The sequence below is a fragment of the Phycodurus eques genome, chromosome 16 (genome assembly GCF_024500275.1).
Source record: "Phycodurus eques isolate BA_2022a chromosome 16, UOR_Pequ_1.1, whole genome shotgun sequence".
In the NCBI taxonomy this organism is placed as follows: domain Eukaryota; kingdom Metazoa; phylum Chordata; class Actinopteri; order Syngnathiformes; family Syngnathidae; genus Phycodurus; species Phycodurus eques.
In genome coordinates, this window is record NC_084540.1 from 14,445,572 (window position 1) to 14,462,183 (window position 16,612).

The following is a 16,612-nucleotide window of genomic DNA, read 5'->3' on the forward strand; positions in this document are numbered from 1 at the left end:
ACAATATAACCTTAAGTCGATTGAATTTGACATTCTCTATGCGTTTGAATGCACATCCAGCCATTAAATGTTTTAGTCTGTCTTGTTCTTGGGGCATATTCCCTCTGAAGCATTCCACTGAATATGAGAAGATATTCCTCTTACACTTCAGAATTTATCCTGATACTTTTGTCACAAATCTTCAAATGTCAGGTTTTAGTGATGTAAAAAAAAATATATTGGACACCTTTTAAGAGGAAAAACTAATGTTCAATAACTTTCATAAATATGCACTCTCAAATATTGTGATTTGTTGCAGCACGTTTGTCTTCTATTACAGCACTCCATCTATCAACGCCGCATCTTGATTTGCAAAAGCAGTCCAACTCTGCCAGATTGCACTGTTCAAGAACCCCCCACAGATGTTCGATCAGTTTCAGGTCTGGACTCTGACAGGGCCATTACAAAACCACAATCGGTTCATTTCAATGTGTACTCTGTGTCAGTCTCTTTAAATGAAGCAGGCGTGTGCAGAATACAATTTAACCTGAGTTTAAATGTGATTGAGTCATTCTGAACACAGTCACATCCCCAGTTAATAGAGGTTGTGCTCACTTGTGCAACATTATCTGTTATTTGTACTTACCCTCCCTAAAATCTTTCAACTTAACTGTGCAAGCTATCAAGCCACATCAATGGTGGAAAAGGTTTTGAAATGATCATTTTACCAGGGTTGTGTCCTTTTTATACCCACTATCGAGAGAGAAAAAAAACATTTGCTGCAGTTACCCTTCATAAAGACGTATCTTACGTAACCCATGATTTATAAGAGGCCCTATAGACATTTGATTTTTTTGTATGAATCTAAAGGAAGAACACAATAGTAACACATTTTTACCTTTTATTTCTCAAGAACACATGAACATTTGAAGCTGACCACTAATCACATCTTCAGTCTTTAACCAAAATGTTTGGATTCAAAGGAAATTACCTATATTTTACAGCAAGAGGAGCAAATCATTGGTAGCTCTACGTGGAAGGAAAAAAAGAACCAAGCCCTCTCATTGGACTAACATTTTACATCATTATTTAAAAAATATATCAGGAAGTGAAGTTGGACCTGACACACCAAAACAAACAACAAATATTGTTTTTTTAATGAGCTCTTACTAAATGCAGAGAAAAGGGGAGAGTCTCAAAAAAAAAAAAAAAAACGGGTGTAATCTGCCTACCAAGTTTGGTATTTCAAGTGATGTCTGACTGATGTCTACACCCCCAAAATACACATTATATTAACCACAACAACTCATCCAACTATGAGATCAACAGATATGAAAACCAATGTAGTAATATTTTCCTCCCTCTTTCCACATGTATGTTCTTGATTTTATGTAAGCCACTATGCATATGTGGATCACCTTGTTTATAAGCAGCGAAGTGCCAGGGTCAAAGTGAGTTTGGGATTCTCTCCTCCTGTTCTTCCTCCAATGGGTATCTCAGATTCCCCTGTTGAGCAAACATGTTCACAAAATGGAATGTTAGTAAAGGACCCCACAACAACTGGTCCAGAAAAAAAAACAAATAGTTGCTATCAGCAATAACAGAATATCTCAGAAAGAACATCAAAAAAAAAAAAAAGATTACAAAGTTCCTCTGACATGCCTTGTCAGCGTTTGGCTGAAAATGCTGACAAACTGTCTACAAAGTTTGACACCACTTTAAAATTAAATCATTTTAAGTGTTGACACTGTGATATTTCCTCAGTAGTTATGCAAGTGGACAGATGTGACATACAAATGATTCAGAAAGGACTACATTAAACCCTATAGCAGAGGTTAATCAAGCAGGCGCGCTCTCCTATACTTGAATGATGAAAGCTAAACAACACAAATTCACAATCAAGCTTTCAAGTTGATGTTGTGGAGACAGGCAACAGCATTGACAAAAGGATGTGGGTATAGAAAGGAGTACCTGGGGTGAGTACCTGCACACTTTGACAGTCAGAGAGTATCCTTGATTTTTAATTTGCCCTTTTCACATGTGGTCTCGCTCACAACACCAACGCTGTGAGGTGTGGAAGTCAGCTGCAAATTATGCCATAAACCCTACCCTCCAGTTAGTTAGTTACGTTACACGCCCACCCCCCGGTTCCTATGACTACCCCCCACCACCACCCCGCAAAAAACACACACAGTGCAGAGCATTATCAGGCACAGTAAGGAAATGCATGGCATTTGCTAGTCAAGTATTTCTGTGTGTTTACATATGAGGATAAAATAGTCCCTGCCATGGGTACATATAAACACACAGTTGTTTGTAACCATTTGTAATCTACGTTGAATTCAACTTAACACGTTTATCAAATAAATACTGCCAATTGGACAAAAAAAAATGCAGGAAGGAAAATTGGTTGGATTCATACTGTAATATTTTTTCCTGATACTTTTGTCCACAAGGACCAAAACATCTTGAAGGATCAAAAGCGATACAAAACGAGGGGGTACCTCTGGGCATGTTTGCTCAGGGCTACACTGGCCTTTCCCTCTTGGCTTTGTGTGAATGATTTCTACCTTCTTCTCATTCATCAGGCCTAGTTCTTCATCTTCAGTGCATACTTATGATGCACTATTCAAAAACAGGATATGGTACATCAGACAAACATCATCAGCATTTAAGTGAATGCAAAGAAGGTGGGAGCAGGAGGGGAAGGAGGTAGCGTGGGAGGGGTGGGGGTGTGTGAGGGGTTTGGGGGAGTCAGGGGGGCGAGGAGAAGGACACACTTACCTGAGTCTGATCTGAGGTCCTATCAGATCAGTTTTAATTGGACTGAGTGTCACCTTCAGAAAGGAGGAGCTCTTGCTGGCCGTTAAGGAGAAGGGGGGAGGCCGAGGCGGCTGCCTCTGTCTCCATCGGCTCTGCTTCTGTTGAAGCCTTGACGGCAGGAGCGTCGCCATCAGAGTTCTTGTCTTTCTTGGAGCTGCTGCTCTTCTCCTCAGACCCCTTACATTCTGGAAAAAACATCATGGGGTGGGTCGGTGTGATCATCCACTTTACAAATTGTAAAATAAATAAGTAAATAATAAACAGACATAGGTTGTCACCTTTTTCTTTGGATGAGCGAGCTCTGTCTCTATCTCTGTCTCTCTCCTTATCTCTCTCCCTGTCCCGGTCCCTGCTGCGGCTGCGGTGCCGGTGAGGTCTGCGCTCCGAGCTTCGTGACCTCTTCCTGTCACGGCTGCGGGAACGTCGCTTCCGGTCGGAGCGGTCATGGCTGCGTCTCCTGTCCCTATCCCTCTCTCTATCTCGGTCTCTATCCCGGCTCCTGCGGGACATTCAAATGTCAGTGATACAGAAAAATTACACTGCAGTTATGACTGCATATTTTGTGGGTTATCATTTTGATTCTAAACTCTTGACATTAGAGAATAAGAATTTGGCTTGCCTGCTGCGTCTGCGGTCACGGTCTCTGTCTTTGTCTCTGCTCCTGGACCTCCGACGATCCCGTGATCGACTTCTTTTCCTGTCTGATGCTCGGCTGGAGTGGCGGCTGTTAGAATCGCTTCGCCGTGCTCGTCGGTCCCTATCTCTGTCTCTATCCCTATCCCTGTCCCGATCTCTGTCCCGATCTCTTTCCCTGTCACGCTCCTTCTCACGTTCCCGCTCCTTCTCCTTTTCTTTTTCTCGCTCCTTCTCCTTTTCCTCCTCTTCTTTACGCTTCTTCTCCCGCTCCTCCTTCTCACGCTCTTCTCTGTCTTTCTTAACGACTGGAGTTTCCCCTTGAGGGTCCTCTGAGCGGCGTCGTAGTTTCTCCTGTTGGAAGGTGAGCAAGCAACTAAGTTAATTACAGAAGTGATCAGCAGTGAATTTTAGGCACATGCTATAAGCAAAAATATAGTCATTTTGCCATTGCTGTATCTCCCCCCACTTTTGCAAAACTGTGGTGCTATTACCTTCAGCTCCTCTACAGTAGATTTGATTTTAGCATAGCCCATATGCTGCTTTCCCATCAAGTGGTCATCCACCCTAGACTGAGCGTCGCCCACAATCAGGAAGGCTCCGCACACCTCGCACACCTCCATCTGTTTCTCCTGGGCCGCAAAGCTCTCAATGGTCTAAATTGGAAAAAAAAAAAACACATCAGTCGGGACCATTTTCATGTGTCTGGGCAGACACACAAGCTCCTTGAGTGCACTGAGGACCACTGTGAGTAACATCAGATGTGCCCGCTGTGGCCACACACCAGTATGACACCTGTTCAAAACCTTGGATCATAGCAAGTTGCGCGGCTTATTTGAAGAACCAAATTACAGCAGCAATTTTCATTGGTTAACTTTTAATATAATTGATTTGGCCCACTTGAAATGAAAATACTTTAACCACAGTAGTCCTGATTTTTTTTTTTTTGCGCAGCATAGATTTTCTTGTGCGCTGAATACGTGCTAGCAGTGCGCGATTGCGCAGGCGCCCAGTTTAGAGGGAACATTGGTCGGGACTTTAAATTGATGTCATCTCGTAGTTGACTAATATAATCCATGTAGCATCCTAATTGTGAGGGAAGAATCCCTAACTCCCCCACTGCTTAAATCTTCAACTAAGAGTACTTATTAAACATATCTGTTGAATCAATATTAGATTTCAGTACATATAAAATAGACTTGCATGAAAATTATATGTAGTTTAATGCCGGGTATGTTATGGCTATTTAAAACAGTATAGTGCAGTGGTTGTACTTCTGGAGGGTTAACGGCCAAGTTGTCATTTATTTTATTTATTTTTTTAATTCTGGAGGGTTAACGGCCAAGTTGTCATTTGTTTTTTTTTCTTTACAAAATTGAATAAAGTACAAAAAATATTTTAGTAATGACAGGATTAAATTAACTCTTAAGACAGTAGATGTAGACTGATTAGACTGAGCTAGGTAACTCACCGAAGGGTTGGAGTTAAGCAGTTCTCTCTCCTCCTTGAGCTGCTCAACCAGCTTCATCATTCCTTGAGCCTCCTCCACACGACCCTCAGAGCCCAGCTCCTCAATCTATGCAAAAAAATATAGTGTTAAATCAACCACATAAGTGGCGAAAAAGGAAAATCATTGTGCATTATTTGCAACAAACCTGTACGACTAAATCTTCAATCTTTTCTGTCAGAACCTGAGCCTTCTCCTCATTCTTTCCTGCTGGAGCAGGAGCTTGCTGGGGGGAAAAAACACTATCTTTAAGTACCAAATAACAATAGCTTTCTCTATAATTTGCACATTTTCATAATTATTATAGAAAAATATGCAGCACAAACCCCTGCATTCTGCTGAGCTTGGGAAAGAGCGAGGCGAGCATGTCCTCGGCGAATTCGCCGTTCGACTTCGGCCAGGAGCGATTGCAGATAGCGCAGAAAGTCTCGCTCATAGCCCTCCTTCATGAAACGTGAGCTCTTTTCGTATCTAGACAAAAACAAAATACAACATTAAGATAGCTAGACAGAATGATACATTATCTAGCTACATGGGTAAAGTCAGTCATTTTCCCAAAAGCTCACATCTACAAAAAAAAAAAAGTTAAAAACTATTAACAAATAAGACATATCTGCATTGTATTAAAAACAGGTGGCTATTGCTCTAATTATTCACAGGATGGGGAAACTTATATCAACAGAGGCGCACATTCTTCATTACTGAGTCCAATGATTTGACACACGGCAAAAAGTAAAGTGCAACAATGCATTGCTTACACTTTGCGAAGATTTTCATCATGGATTTTCTCACAAGGGCCTGTCAACAGAAAATGGAAATCGTTCATCAGTGAGATTCTCTTGTCATGTCACAAATGTATTGTGAACGTATACAATCCGTGCGACGTGGAATAGTATACTGGTGTTTGACTTACCCAAATCGGAGCGTGTGTTTGTAAATAATTCTGCTGGACAGAAGCCACACAGATAGTATCGACACACCTAAAGCCAGAGATGAAAATTTTAATTTCAAGGTCCTCAAATGTTCCTTCTTTGGCAAAATATCGATCTCGACACTTCAGCTAAGTTTAAGTAAGTGAAGAATCTTTCCTGCATGAACCACATCGCAACGCATGAAACTGATGCTTCATTGTGAGGTCTACCATTAGCATTAGTAGGCTAACAATGATTCAACGTGTGCGGAATAACATTTGTCACGGTGCGTCGTGTATATTTGTACGGCTACTTTATTCGATAACTGCACGATTAACCGTTTAAAATGCTTCAAAGACATAGCCAACGCGTATTGGCTCCGCAAACACGAGACGTTCAGTTACGTTAGCGATCAAACCCTCGAGGCTAGCATTAGCAAGAATGCTAACTTACGCTCTCGTCGTCCCATTTGACGTTACATCGCTTTTCGTCCGGGGCCAAATTCCTGTCCCGTCCCATTAACTCGTCGAGCAACTGGGCTGCGGAAAGCATTTTGCTTAACTTGGAAATATGGTTGTCAAACACAACAGTATATCGCGGAGCTGCAGTTCACACCATCCCAGTGCGCCCAAACCCAAAGTACATCGGAATCAAAATGGCAGCTGCGGTGACGTCACTAACTAACTGCAAAGTGAATCAAGACTTTTGACCCGGAAATACAACAACTACGATGGAATTTCATGGAAAACCACACATACTCATCATAAAACGATAACTGTATGGACATTATGATAATGCCCTCACACTAATTTAGGCATTCAGGTAATTCTGTACACGCAACACAAACACATTTCTGGTCAAATAGAAGCGTCCAGCCACATTTGATATTTTCATTATTAATACCACTAGCAAAAAACAGTGCATAAACTTTATAATGTTCAGTAATCTATATGAATACAATCGTTGACGCCAAGTTTACAACAGGCATATGTTACATAGCTACCTCCTTGTGGGCTGATTAGTACGTATATTTCACCGCCATATTGAATGTGGAAAAGTGGACCGATTGGACCTATTTTGTATAAATTCTAACAGTTCTATCATGATTCATGAGAGTTTCATGTCTTCGTTTTGTAGAGGCCAGATGCAAAGCATAATAGTCATGTAGGACAGTTGAGCATACACCCTCCGAGTCAAGTGAGCATGATATTAGTGACAGCGTCGATGAATGGTTACCCCGACCCCCAGCCACCCCAAAAATAATAATAATAAAGATTTAAAAAAAAAACAGGAACAGTAAATGCTAGCAGTATTCCAATGATACTGCTGGGCATGCTGATGTGATCACATATTGTCCATCCTAGTGGACTTGTCATAAACTCCTTTAAATAATGTATGTTTGCCAAAAAATGAGGGTTTTTTTTGTATGGCTAAAGAGTAACAAGAAGATCCTGACCTAGGTTGTCATAATTCATGCATGAAAGAGTTTGAGTGGCATGGTCCATTGATTTTGGGTAAGCACAAGAAGCCATTCTCAGATGCAGAATTAATAAAAGAATAACCATTTGGTTTTATTTTAGCATGTGTTAGTTTTGGAATTACTGAAATGCTTGATTCATAATATATTTTCCCGAATTTATTTTTTTTGTTCTAAAAAAAAAATTCTTGAACAGTTCCTGTTATATTGTTTTTGATTCATGAGGGAGTCATGTCTTGTTTTATTCAACTATTTATTTTACATTTCTGTAAAAGAGGAGGTGACATTTTATTTTCCATCCATCCATCCATTTTCTCAGCCGCTTCTCCTCAATAGGGTCGCGGCCGTGCTGGAGCTTATCCCAGCTGTCATCGGGCAGGAGGCGGGGTACACCCTGAACTGGTTGCCAGCCAATCGCAGGGCACATACAAACAAACAACCACTCGCACTCGCATTCACACCTACGGGCAATTCAGAGTTGTCAATTAACCTACCAGGCATGTTTTTTGGGATGTGGGAGGAAACCGGAGTGCCCGGAGAAAACCCACGCAGGCACAGGGAGAACATGCAAAGTCCACACAGGCAAGTCCGGATTTGAACCCGGGTCCCCAGAACTGTGAAGCAGATGTGCCAACCAGTCGTACCCCGTGCCGCCACATTTTATTTTAGTATTGTGTATTTTTTCCTGGCAGAACAGTGAACGACTCGTTAGCGCATCAGCCTCACAGTTTTGAGGACCGGGGTTAAATCCCCGGCCCCGCCTCTGTGGAGTTTGGATGTTCTTCCCGTGCCTGCGTGGGTTTTATCCGGGCACTCCGGTTTCCTCCCACATCCCAAAAACATGCATGGTAGGTTAATTGACAACTCTAAACTGCCCATAGGTATGAATGTGAGTGCGGAAGGTTGTTTGTTTGTATGTGCCCTGCGATTGGCTGGCAACCAGTTCAGGGTGTACCCTGCCTCCTGCCCGATGATAGCTGGTATAGGCTCCAGCACGCCCGCGACCCTAGTGAGGAGAAGCGGCTCAGAAAATCGATGGATGGATGGATTTTTCCTTGTTGTTTTGGATGAAAAGGACTTGAATATTACAGTATTACCGCATGTGCTCTGACCGTCCTTGATAAATGGAATTTGACTCATTAAGATTTTTATTTGAGTACCCCAGGTCTAGGCCAACAGAGAATGCTTCGCTGGCCCTGATTGCTTACTACTGCCTATATCCTAGCCCAGGGGTCACTGACATTTTTAAATCTGAGAGCTACTTCTTGGGTAGCTTACTATTTAAATGTGAAGGGCTACAAGTTTGATACACATTTCTGAAATAACAAATGTGTTCAAATTACCATTAACTATTTGTTATTATTTATAAATAATGATCATCTATATGAAAACACTGATCATGTAAATTATTTCCCACAATTATCAATAATGACTCATCAAATATAGGAAATAAATGAATATCAATATGTAACATTTTGTTTCTACAAATCTCTACAAGTATTTATATTTTCAAATGATCACTTCTACAACATTCCTAGGAAATCTCAATGTCCCAGCCCTGGTGATTAGTTATTTTTAGAATAGCCACAGGCTCCTCAGGTAGTCCTGTTTATAATAATAAAATTAAAAGCGGCATGTTATTTTTGGTGCCTAATTATAATTTGTGTAAATGGGTGAATGAGTGCCATTAACTGTTCACTGTGTAGAAAGGCGCATTATGAAGTGCAATCCATTCACTTGTATTACTTTACTGCCACCTCCAATATGGCGGGGCACACTGACGTTTGGCGCAACGGGCCAACTCGCTCAATCCGGTATGCTTAGTCGTTGTTACATCCAAAAGTGTCCCCCCATGATGTGGCGGTGCTTCTGGCAACCCGCCGAAGGAACGCAGACGCCGCCGATCAGATCGACTGGAAAGCGGTGCTGACTGTGACATTACAAACCGAGCCGAGTGCAAACGAGGAATCAGTATACGCTAATCTGTAAACGCTAAATAATCAATTCGCATTAGCTGAAGCAGTTTCTTATCACCAGCTAACATTAGCCCCAAAGACTGCTATGACATAGTCAAGCTAGCAAGTACTGTTTGGCCATTATTATTGTCAGGCTAACTCGTGAAGCTTGAGTATCTCCTATGAACTCGGGACTCTCGTAGACTGTGCAAACATGTCCACCACTTCGTTGGATAAAGAACTCCAGGAGCGACTGAGGGAGGCGTCTGCCATCGGGGACATTGACGAAGTGCGGACATTGGTAGAGAGTGGAGTAAACGTCAATTCCCAAAACGAAATCAATGGATGGTAAGTTCGAGCACGAAAGCATAACGATAGGTGAAGTCTCCCTGAGGTGAAAAGCAACAAAATGTGTTTGCCTTCACTGAATGTAAATAATTGACGCTTAATTTAACAACGTCAAGAAGTTGCTTGGTGAGTTGCATGTGATTGGTTTGACCTGTGCAATCCAATTAGGCAAATCATGGCTTAATCCTTTGGAGCTGCCTGTCGGAAATCCTTTTAGTGGGTAATTTGGGATGTCAAACAAACAAAAAAAACAGAAAAAAAGAAAAACAACTCACTGAGAAAAAATATACTTCACAGGTACAAAAGTTTCCCCAATCATGAACATCACTTATGTAGTCATTAGTAATAATTATACAATACTACAGTAAAGTAAAATCAATCTATGTTACGATTAGCTGTTGTTTTTGCGTTGTCTTTAATCTCACCAGGACTTGCCTGCATTGGGCATGCAAGCGGAACCATAAGCAGATCGTGTCCTACTTACTTAATAGTGGTGCGGACAAAGACATCCTCACAGCTAAGGATGAGCTGGCCTCACAGCTCACATCCAAACCAGAGATCAAGCGACTTTTAGGAGGTAAACATTAGTCACATTGATTATTTTTCTGCTTCATAACTTTTTTTATCGTCTTTATGTAAGATGGATCAAGATATTACCATTGGACATGAACAAAACATTGCTTACATTTGCAATAACCTTGTGCGGTATTTATTTTTTTTAGAAATAGAATCAATTTGACAGTCTCTTATTTCATGGGCTAACTTAATGCAGACATGATATAGTAATGCTAGCTACATTGCATTTTTTACTTCCACAGTTGAAGTGGAGGACGTGCCAGAAGTCAAGGAGGCTGAGTTGCCAATCATCCCCAACTATTTGTCCAACCCTCCCTTTTTCTACTCAAAGATGGATAACAAGATGGAGCTCCTCCTTTCTCAGCACCATGCACAAAATGGATCTGTGGAACACCCGGAGTTCACAGACAGCAATTCAGCCCCACTTTCTCCAACCCAGCACTTACAGATGCCACAGAGCCTGGCCTCTGATGACCCCATTCCACCTACCAACCCCATCACCCATAACCAAGTTCAAGTCAGGGAATTTGTTCCATTGGCTGAGCAAAATGGCGTGGCAACTGGCTTAGCCCCATCTCATAACCACACAGTTGTAAACTGCACAGTGCCCATGAATCTGTCAGTCGAGCCGCACCTTGTTAACCACGCAGTGCCACACAATGGAACCATGTGCTCGCCTCCTTTGGCCTCGACCAGCCCAGGTATGGCTTGCAGCAATGGGAGTCAGGTCCAGGCTCCATCCAACCCGACAGTGAGCAGGCAGCAGTCTGTCCCGCAGCAGATAGGCTACAGTCAGCCAGGCGGACCTTTGCCAGCCTTCCAGCCGTTTTTCTTCACAAGCACCTTCCCTGTCAATGTACAAGGTGAGAGCAAACTCTTTTCCAGCCTTTACAAAAATGTGTCATGTAAGTACTGCCTGGCCCCCTTTTGATGAAGCAGTTTGTTTCAGGTCCATATATTATCTTTCCTATCTCAGGAGCTGTGAGGCAGACCAAAATAATTAATCTACAGTGTACCTTTGGCACCATTCCATTAGGGTACCAACAACCATGGTACAGTAGAGCTGTGATTCCCAACCACTGTGGCACAGCATATTAATGTAGCGTGAGAGATCATTAGGTGTGCTGTAGAAATTATCCAATTTCACTTAATTGGTCCAAAAATGATTAATTTATTTACGACTAATAATGTGTCTTTGTTCAACGTCTATGCTTATAGTGACAAGCAAAACAATAAAATGGTTTTCCACTAGGTAGCAGAAGGTACAATTAACCTGTATATCCACCTGTTGCAGTTCATACAACACAATAGTAGCTTTGTACAGGCCCAAATTTGACACTGAATAAATACATTTGTGAGTAAATTGAGACGATCATTATTTCAGTACATATACTTTTGTGACATTTTTTGGGGTGGTCTGCGGTAATATTTTTCTAATGTAAAATATGTGCCTTGGCTGGGAGTTAGGGTCTACCTGAAAACGCTGTCGTCGTTGATTGGTCAATAATGGTCACCTCAGTGCAACAAACACTAAACAATATAGAACTAATTCAATATACTTATTTTGGGGGATTTATTTTCTGATAAACGACTAGCTTTAAGATGTACAGGGCATATAAAAAGTCTACACACCGCTGTTCATATGGGACATATAACCCGTACAACTCAATTGGGGGAACAAAATAAATCTTTTAGAGTGCGGAAGTAAAAAACAAGCAATAGTAACATCATTCCAAAAGGTATGTTTGGCACAAACACAACATTGCTCATCACCAAAAGACAGGGGGGGTTAGTGTCCCGTCCCCCCCCCCCCCAAAAAAAAAAAAACAACATAAAAATTGGGGGGGAAAAGGGTGAAAAAAAATATATTTAAAAAATCTGTCAGTATGTGAAACCGTAGGTGCTGTGGTACAAGTATGCGGGGATTTGCTGTATATGTAACACTGCTACATTTTTCGGACTGAAATCACGTGTAAATAGATTTTCCTAATCCCATGAGGGAAATAAAACAGCAAAACAAAACACAGTTGCAAAAAGATGAGTTCAAGATCAACTGTTATATTGGCACAGCAATATACATGTGGACAACAATGTGTGGTATATGGGCGCTTGTGTAATATGTAGAGCACATTTTTGATTTATGTGATGAAAAGCTGGATGGATTGACTTGATTGGTTCACAGAACACACTGTAAAAGAGCTGTTGTATGAATATGTGGATAATCGTACGAGTTGTTATTTGGTTATGGCAGTAGGTTGTAGTAGTCTGTCACTTGAATTAGAATAGCGTTACTGTCCCAAAATACTGTCCCAAATCTTACCGCGATGAACCCACCTTTGGCTTCAATCCCACTGTAGAATTAGTACTGAAGGTCCGTATCCAGAACCCTAACGCCCGTGAGAACGACTTCATCGAGGTGGAGCTTGACCGCCAGGAGCTCACGTATCGTGCGCTGCTGAGGGTCTGCTGCCGCGAATTGGATATCAGTACTGAGCACGTGGAGAAGATCCGCAAGCTGCCAAACACCATGTTAAGAAAGGTAAGATGCACTTTAATTAACCCTGTTTGTTTTTTATTTTATTTATTTTTTGTCCCCTTACATAATGTTTGAGTCAAAATATTACCTGTTTTCACATTTGACAGCAATAAAAATACCCTCAATGCATTCTTTAACCCTGAAATGTGATGACTTTTCCTAAAGTGACTCAAAATATACATACAAATATTTAAAAATGTCATTCTTTTGTGTCTTTTGGTGCTACAAAATTTGTGTACACTGAAGCTGTGACAAGCAAAGTTTGACCTACTGCTACTAAAATAGGTTTTACTTTTACCTTTATATCAAGGTAAATGTTGGGAATCTTGAAACTGTTAATGCCATAAATATGTGTATTTTTGTTATGGGGGCTGGTAACAGTGTTCGAGAGAGTTTGAAACAGTGCTGAGAACTGCCTTGTGTTTTCACCACATTTGCACAGGTTCCCGTAGAAACATAAAACCATTGATCTTTGGAGGTTCATGGGTGAATATCGAAAGAGTAAAACAGCATAAGAATGATTATACATTCTAAACTAATTGAACAGAAGTAGATTTTACACCAATTTTATCGGCTTTATCGGTATCGGCCAATAATTAGCATTTTAAGCTGATCGGCTGATCGGCTTTAATGTCATAATTCGCCGATCCGATCAATGACGTCATTGATCGACGCCGCAAAAGACACTTACTCCGCATCGCCATCGTGCACAGTATATTTGAATCCAAAAGCTAGTTTATTTTTAGAATTGTCGCGTGTCTTTTGCCATAGACCTGTAAATAAAGTTATTTTTAAAAACAAATTTTAAAAAAAATGTTGGCGGTGTGGAACAGACAACACATCTCAGACTGACAACACGTAATGCCCGATCAGAATATTTATATATTTTAAAAATATCTGTAGTTCATATATTGATAAACACAATTATGTGTGCATGGAAAATGAACAGTACAGTATGTACGAGTTATTAGAATCTAGATGCTGTTACTGCATTTAGGGATTGCAGGAACAAGTAGAAATGTGCTGCTTCATGTGTGTTGTGACCAGCGACAATGACTGGTCCAATATGGGACGGATATCCCTCTTTTGTCCAGGACAAAGATGTCGCCCGGCTGCAGGACTTTCAGGAGCTGGAGGTCGTCCTGGAGAAATCCGAGGGCTTGTCCTTGTTCTCTGGAACGGGGAGCCTCACTGACAGACCCTGCTACAACATGAAGGCCTCCCGCCTCACCTACTAGACTGCCCGTTTTCCCTGCTTCTCACGGGCTTCTGTAGCCACACTCCAGCGGCCGCTAACCAGTTGCCTGCCAGATCCCTTGTCGAGCTTTGTTCAGCTTGTTCATAGCGGGATTGCGTCTTTCAAGTTCTCAAGCTCTTTGTCCTCCCCTGGGCCTTTTTGCTGCTTAAGTGTTCCCAACTAGTTCTGAGAGATTACTGATGCATGGTGTCTTGGATTATGAGAGAAAATATTTGGGCCTCTCTCTCTCCGTCGTCACCCAGTGCACCTTGTGCCAAGACTCCAAGGGAATGACAAGGGGTTGTTTCGGGGACATTAGCTTGTCTTCCTGGGGTTTCTGCAATAGCCTTATATGGACATGTGTGGGACAAAGTGTCACACACAGTTGCATAACTGTTGCAGATCAGAGCCACAGAGCAAGTACAATATACTTGAAGTGATAGAACATGTTCCAGCTTGCTTACACACCTTTATACATGCTGTTGCTTCACCCTTGTGTCTTTGCTGCAAGAGGGGAGCTCCCATTAGTTGCTTTAATTGTTGGGCTGTTTGGACTGATCATTTTAACTGCTGTCTGCATACGTTCCAACACGATGGAGATGAATTACACTGGAAAAGAAAAATGTAGTTTTTATAGTTTTTCCGGTGTACCAATTAAAATTCTTAGTTATTTAAAATTCTCAAATACCTCACCATCTCTGAAGTATTCATATTTTAGTTGTTTTAACTATTATCACAAGGCCAGACCACACATTTTGATTTCCATTAACAAGACTCTGAGCTAATGTTAAGTTGCGTGTGAGGGTCCCATCAACGTTCACAGGTTGCAACTTGCGTTGAACAATACGACGGACCGTTGTCGTCACAAAGCTAATTTGACCTGCTGATGAGCAAACCACAGAGCATCACAAAGGAATGCACCTGAACAAGTTTGTTTCCTACAAAGTGGAGTGGAATGAAAAATGCACCTGCTCATCTGAGTCATGTTTCCGATAGTTAATTTAGTAACAAGCCACAAGGGGAGGAAGGTGTGGGGTTGCCTCCATTTTGGCCAACCTTCTCAATGCCAGTCTTTTTTTCTTTTTTCTTTTTTGATCTTAACTTTATTAGATAACAAAAGTATTTGACCTAACCTAAAACTGCACTGACAAGATGAGTCATAACACTTAATTGTTGTATGTTAAGATGGTAATGGGCCTTAAGTCATGGAAATGTGAATGCTGCTTTCACCATTGTGTTCTGTTCACGCTGGGGCTCATTTCTTGACAGTGGGGCCGTAGATTAAGTCACATTGTACATCCTACAATCAAAATATTTCTAACCCAGTGCTGTTTACTTTACAAATGTATACCCGAAGCTCTTACTTTATGACGGATATTTTTTATTAATAAGCGTAGTTTAGGGTTTTTTTTTCGTTTTTTTTTTTAAACCGGGTAGACCTGTTGTGTTTGTGTCAAAGCGTTTATGTCGGAAGCTGAAGTGGACATTGGAAGTTGCAATGTGAAGTAAAAACAATGTTAACAGCTTTATTAAGACCGAAATGAGCAGGAGGAAGGACCTGGCTAGACAGGGTGAGAGTGTCATGTTTAAAATGGGTTCATGGCTCATGTTGGATTCTGTGAAAAGGAGAGGACTAACAATATTTGCAAGTTTGTTTATTGTTCTAGAGTTCAAGCAGAATACAGTTTGACTTAACCTATGCATCCAGAGTCTGATATTTTTATAAAAGATGCGTCCTGTGTACTTGCAGACATAATCGTAGGCACTATTGAAGCTGTGTATTTTGTTCTGGAGACCTGTCTGTGTTCTTTGATAAAGCATGGTGAATGCCTTCATGTCTTCTCTGTCTCCTTTATTCCAATGCAGTATCGTTTTATTAATATTGAGTGTGTAGCGGGTATGATAGTTTCCTAATATAGTTGAAATGCAACATTATAAACACTAGGGGGAGGTAGAGTCATGAGTTATTTTTTAATCTGGTACCTCCATAGTCATTTGTTAAATTCGTTTTTGCGAGAAGACGCGCCTATTAGTCTTACAATAGTCCGCATAAAGCGTAATATATTTAAGTGACTAAACCGAAATCGATAGATAAATGGTAATTTATCTTTTTAAAAAATTAATCAATGTCCTGGTTTTCTGGACCACCAACATTTGGTTAAATTGAACATTTCAACCATCCATCAATTGAGACAAAATTTGATCAATGTATTCACATTGAACTAACCCACCATTCCATTACATCTGATAAGGAAATTATACCATGTGCTGTGGTAGCAATAATTGTTAATCTAGACTAGCATGTGGTATAATTTTTGGATGGAATTGCTATATTATTTAAAAAAAATAAATCTTACGCACTATACCAATAAGGGCTATGAAAATTGCGATAAATTGTAAAGACTGTGCTAAGATATTTCTTCAATAAAAAACAAACAATAATGGAAGTATACCTTTTTGACAAAAAATCAGTAAAGCTGTACATCTATTATTACTAATTATAATAAAAAATACATCTTCTTCAGTATGAGTCATCTCTTTGAAAAGCAACTTTTTTTCATAACTTCACCCTCCAGCTGTATATTCCTGAATCAGGTTTGCACAACAAGCCACTGTAGTACATTTTGTTA

The 16,612-nt window shown here is 40.8% G+C and overlaps 2 protein-coding genes across 3 annotated transcripts; one reads left to right on the top strand and one right to left on the bottom strand.

Moving 5' to 3' along the window:
* Positions 1-866: 866 nt before the first annotated feature.
* On the bottom strand, positions 867-6,509 carry luc7l3 (LUC7-like 3 pre-mRNA splicing factor). 2 transcript variants are annotated; one of them, XM_061701304.1, is made up of 11 exons: positions 6,307-6,509; positions 5,856-5,922; positions 5,701-5,740; positions 5,269-5,413; positions 5,091-5,168; positions 4,907-5,011; positions 3,930-4,091; positions 3,422-3,789; positions 3,081-3,301; positions 2,764-2,987; positions 867-1,485 (listed from the first exon to the last, which is right to left on the bottom strand). In XM_061701304.1, the coding sequence occupies exons 1-10, from the start codon at positions 6,403-6,405 to the stop codon at positions 2,797-2,799; spliced, it is 1,476 nt and encodes a 491-aa protein (XP_061557288.1). In that variant the 5' UTR covers positions 6,406-6,509; the 3' UTR covers positions 867-1,485; positions 2,764-2,796. The 2 variants fall into 2 exon arrangements, with proteins under 2 accessions (XP_061557288.1, XP_061557287.1); XM_061701303.1 differs by having other exon boundaries at positions 867-2,987.
* Positions 6,510-9,186: 2,677 nt separating this feature from the next.
* ankrd40 (ankyrin repeat domain 40) lies at positions 9,187-15,813 on the top strand. The gene is made up of 5 exons (XM_061700346.1): positions 9,187-9,633; positions 10,062-10,210; positions 10,452-11,072; positions 12,567-12,748; positions 13,840-15,813. The coding sequence occupies exons 1-5, from the start codon at positions 9,500-9,502 to the stop codon at positions 13,981-13,983; spliced, it is 1,230 nt and encodes a 409-aa protein (XP_061556330.1). The 5' UTR covers positions 9,187-9,499; the 3' UTR covers positions 13,984-15,813.
* The last annotated feature ends 799 nt before the right edge of the window (positions 15,814-16,612 follow it).

Bases quoted from the DNA above. Each gene is read 5' to 3' on its own strand.
- ankrd40 (XM_061700346.1), top strand. From the start codon at position 9,500: ATGTCCACCACTTCGTTGGATAAAGAACTCCAGGAGCGACTGAGGGAG. The intron at 10,211-10,451 runs GTAAACATTAGT...TTACTTCCACAG, and splicing joins GATCAAGCGACTTTTAGGAG to TTGAAGTGGAGGACGTGCCA. The intron at 12,749-13,839 runs GTAAGATGCACT...TCTTTTGTCCAG, and splicing joins CAAACACCATGTTAAGAAAG to GACAAAGATGTCGCCCGGCT.
- luc7l3 (XM_061701304.1), bottom strand. From the start codon at position 6,405: ATGCTTTCCGCAGCCCAGTTGCTCGACGAGTTAATGGGACGGGACAGG. The intron at 5,741-5,855 runs GTAAGTCAAACA...TTCTGTTGACAG, and splicing joins AAACACACGCTCCGATTTGG to GCCCTTGTGAGAAAATCCAT. The intron at 3,790-3,929 runs GTAATAGCACCA...ACCTTCCAACAG, and splicing joins CTACTGTAGAGGAGCTGAAG to GAGAAACTACGACGCCGCTC.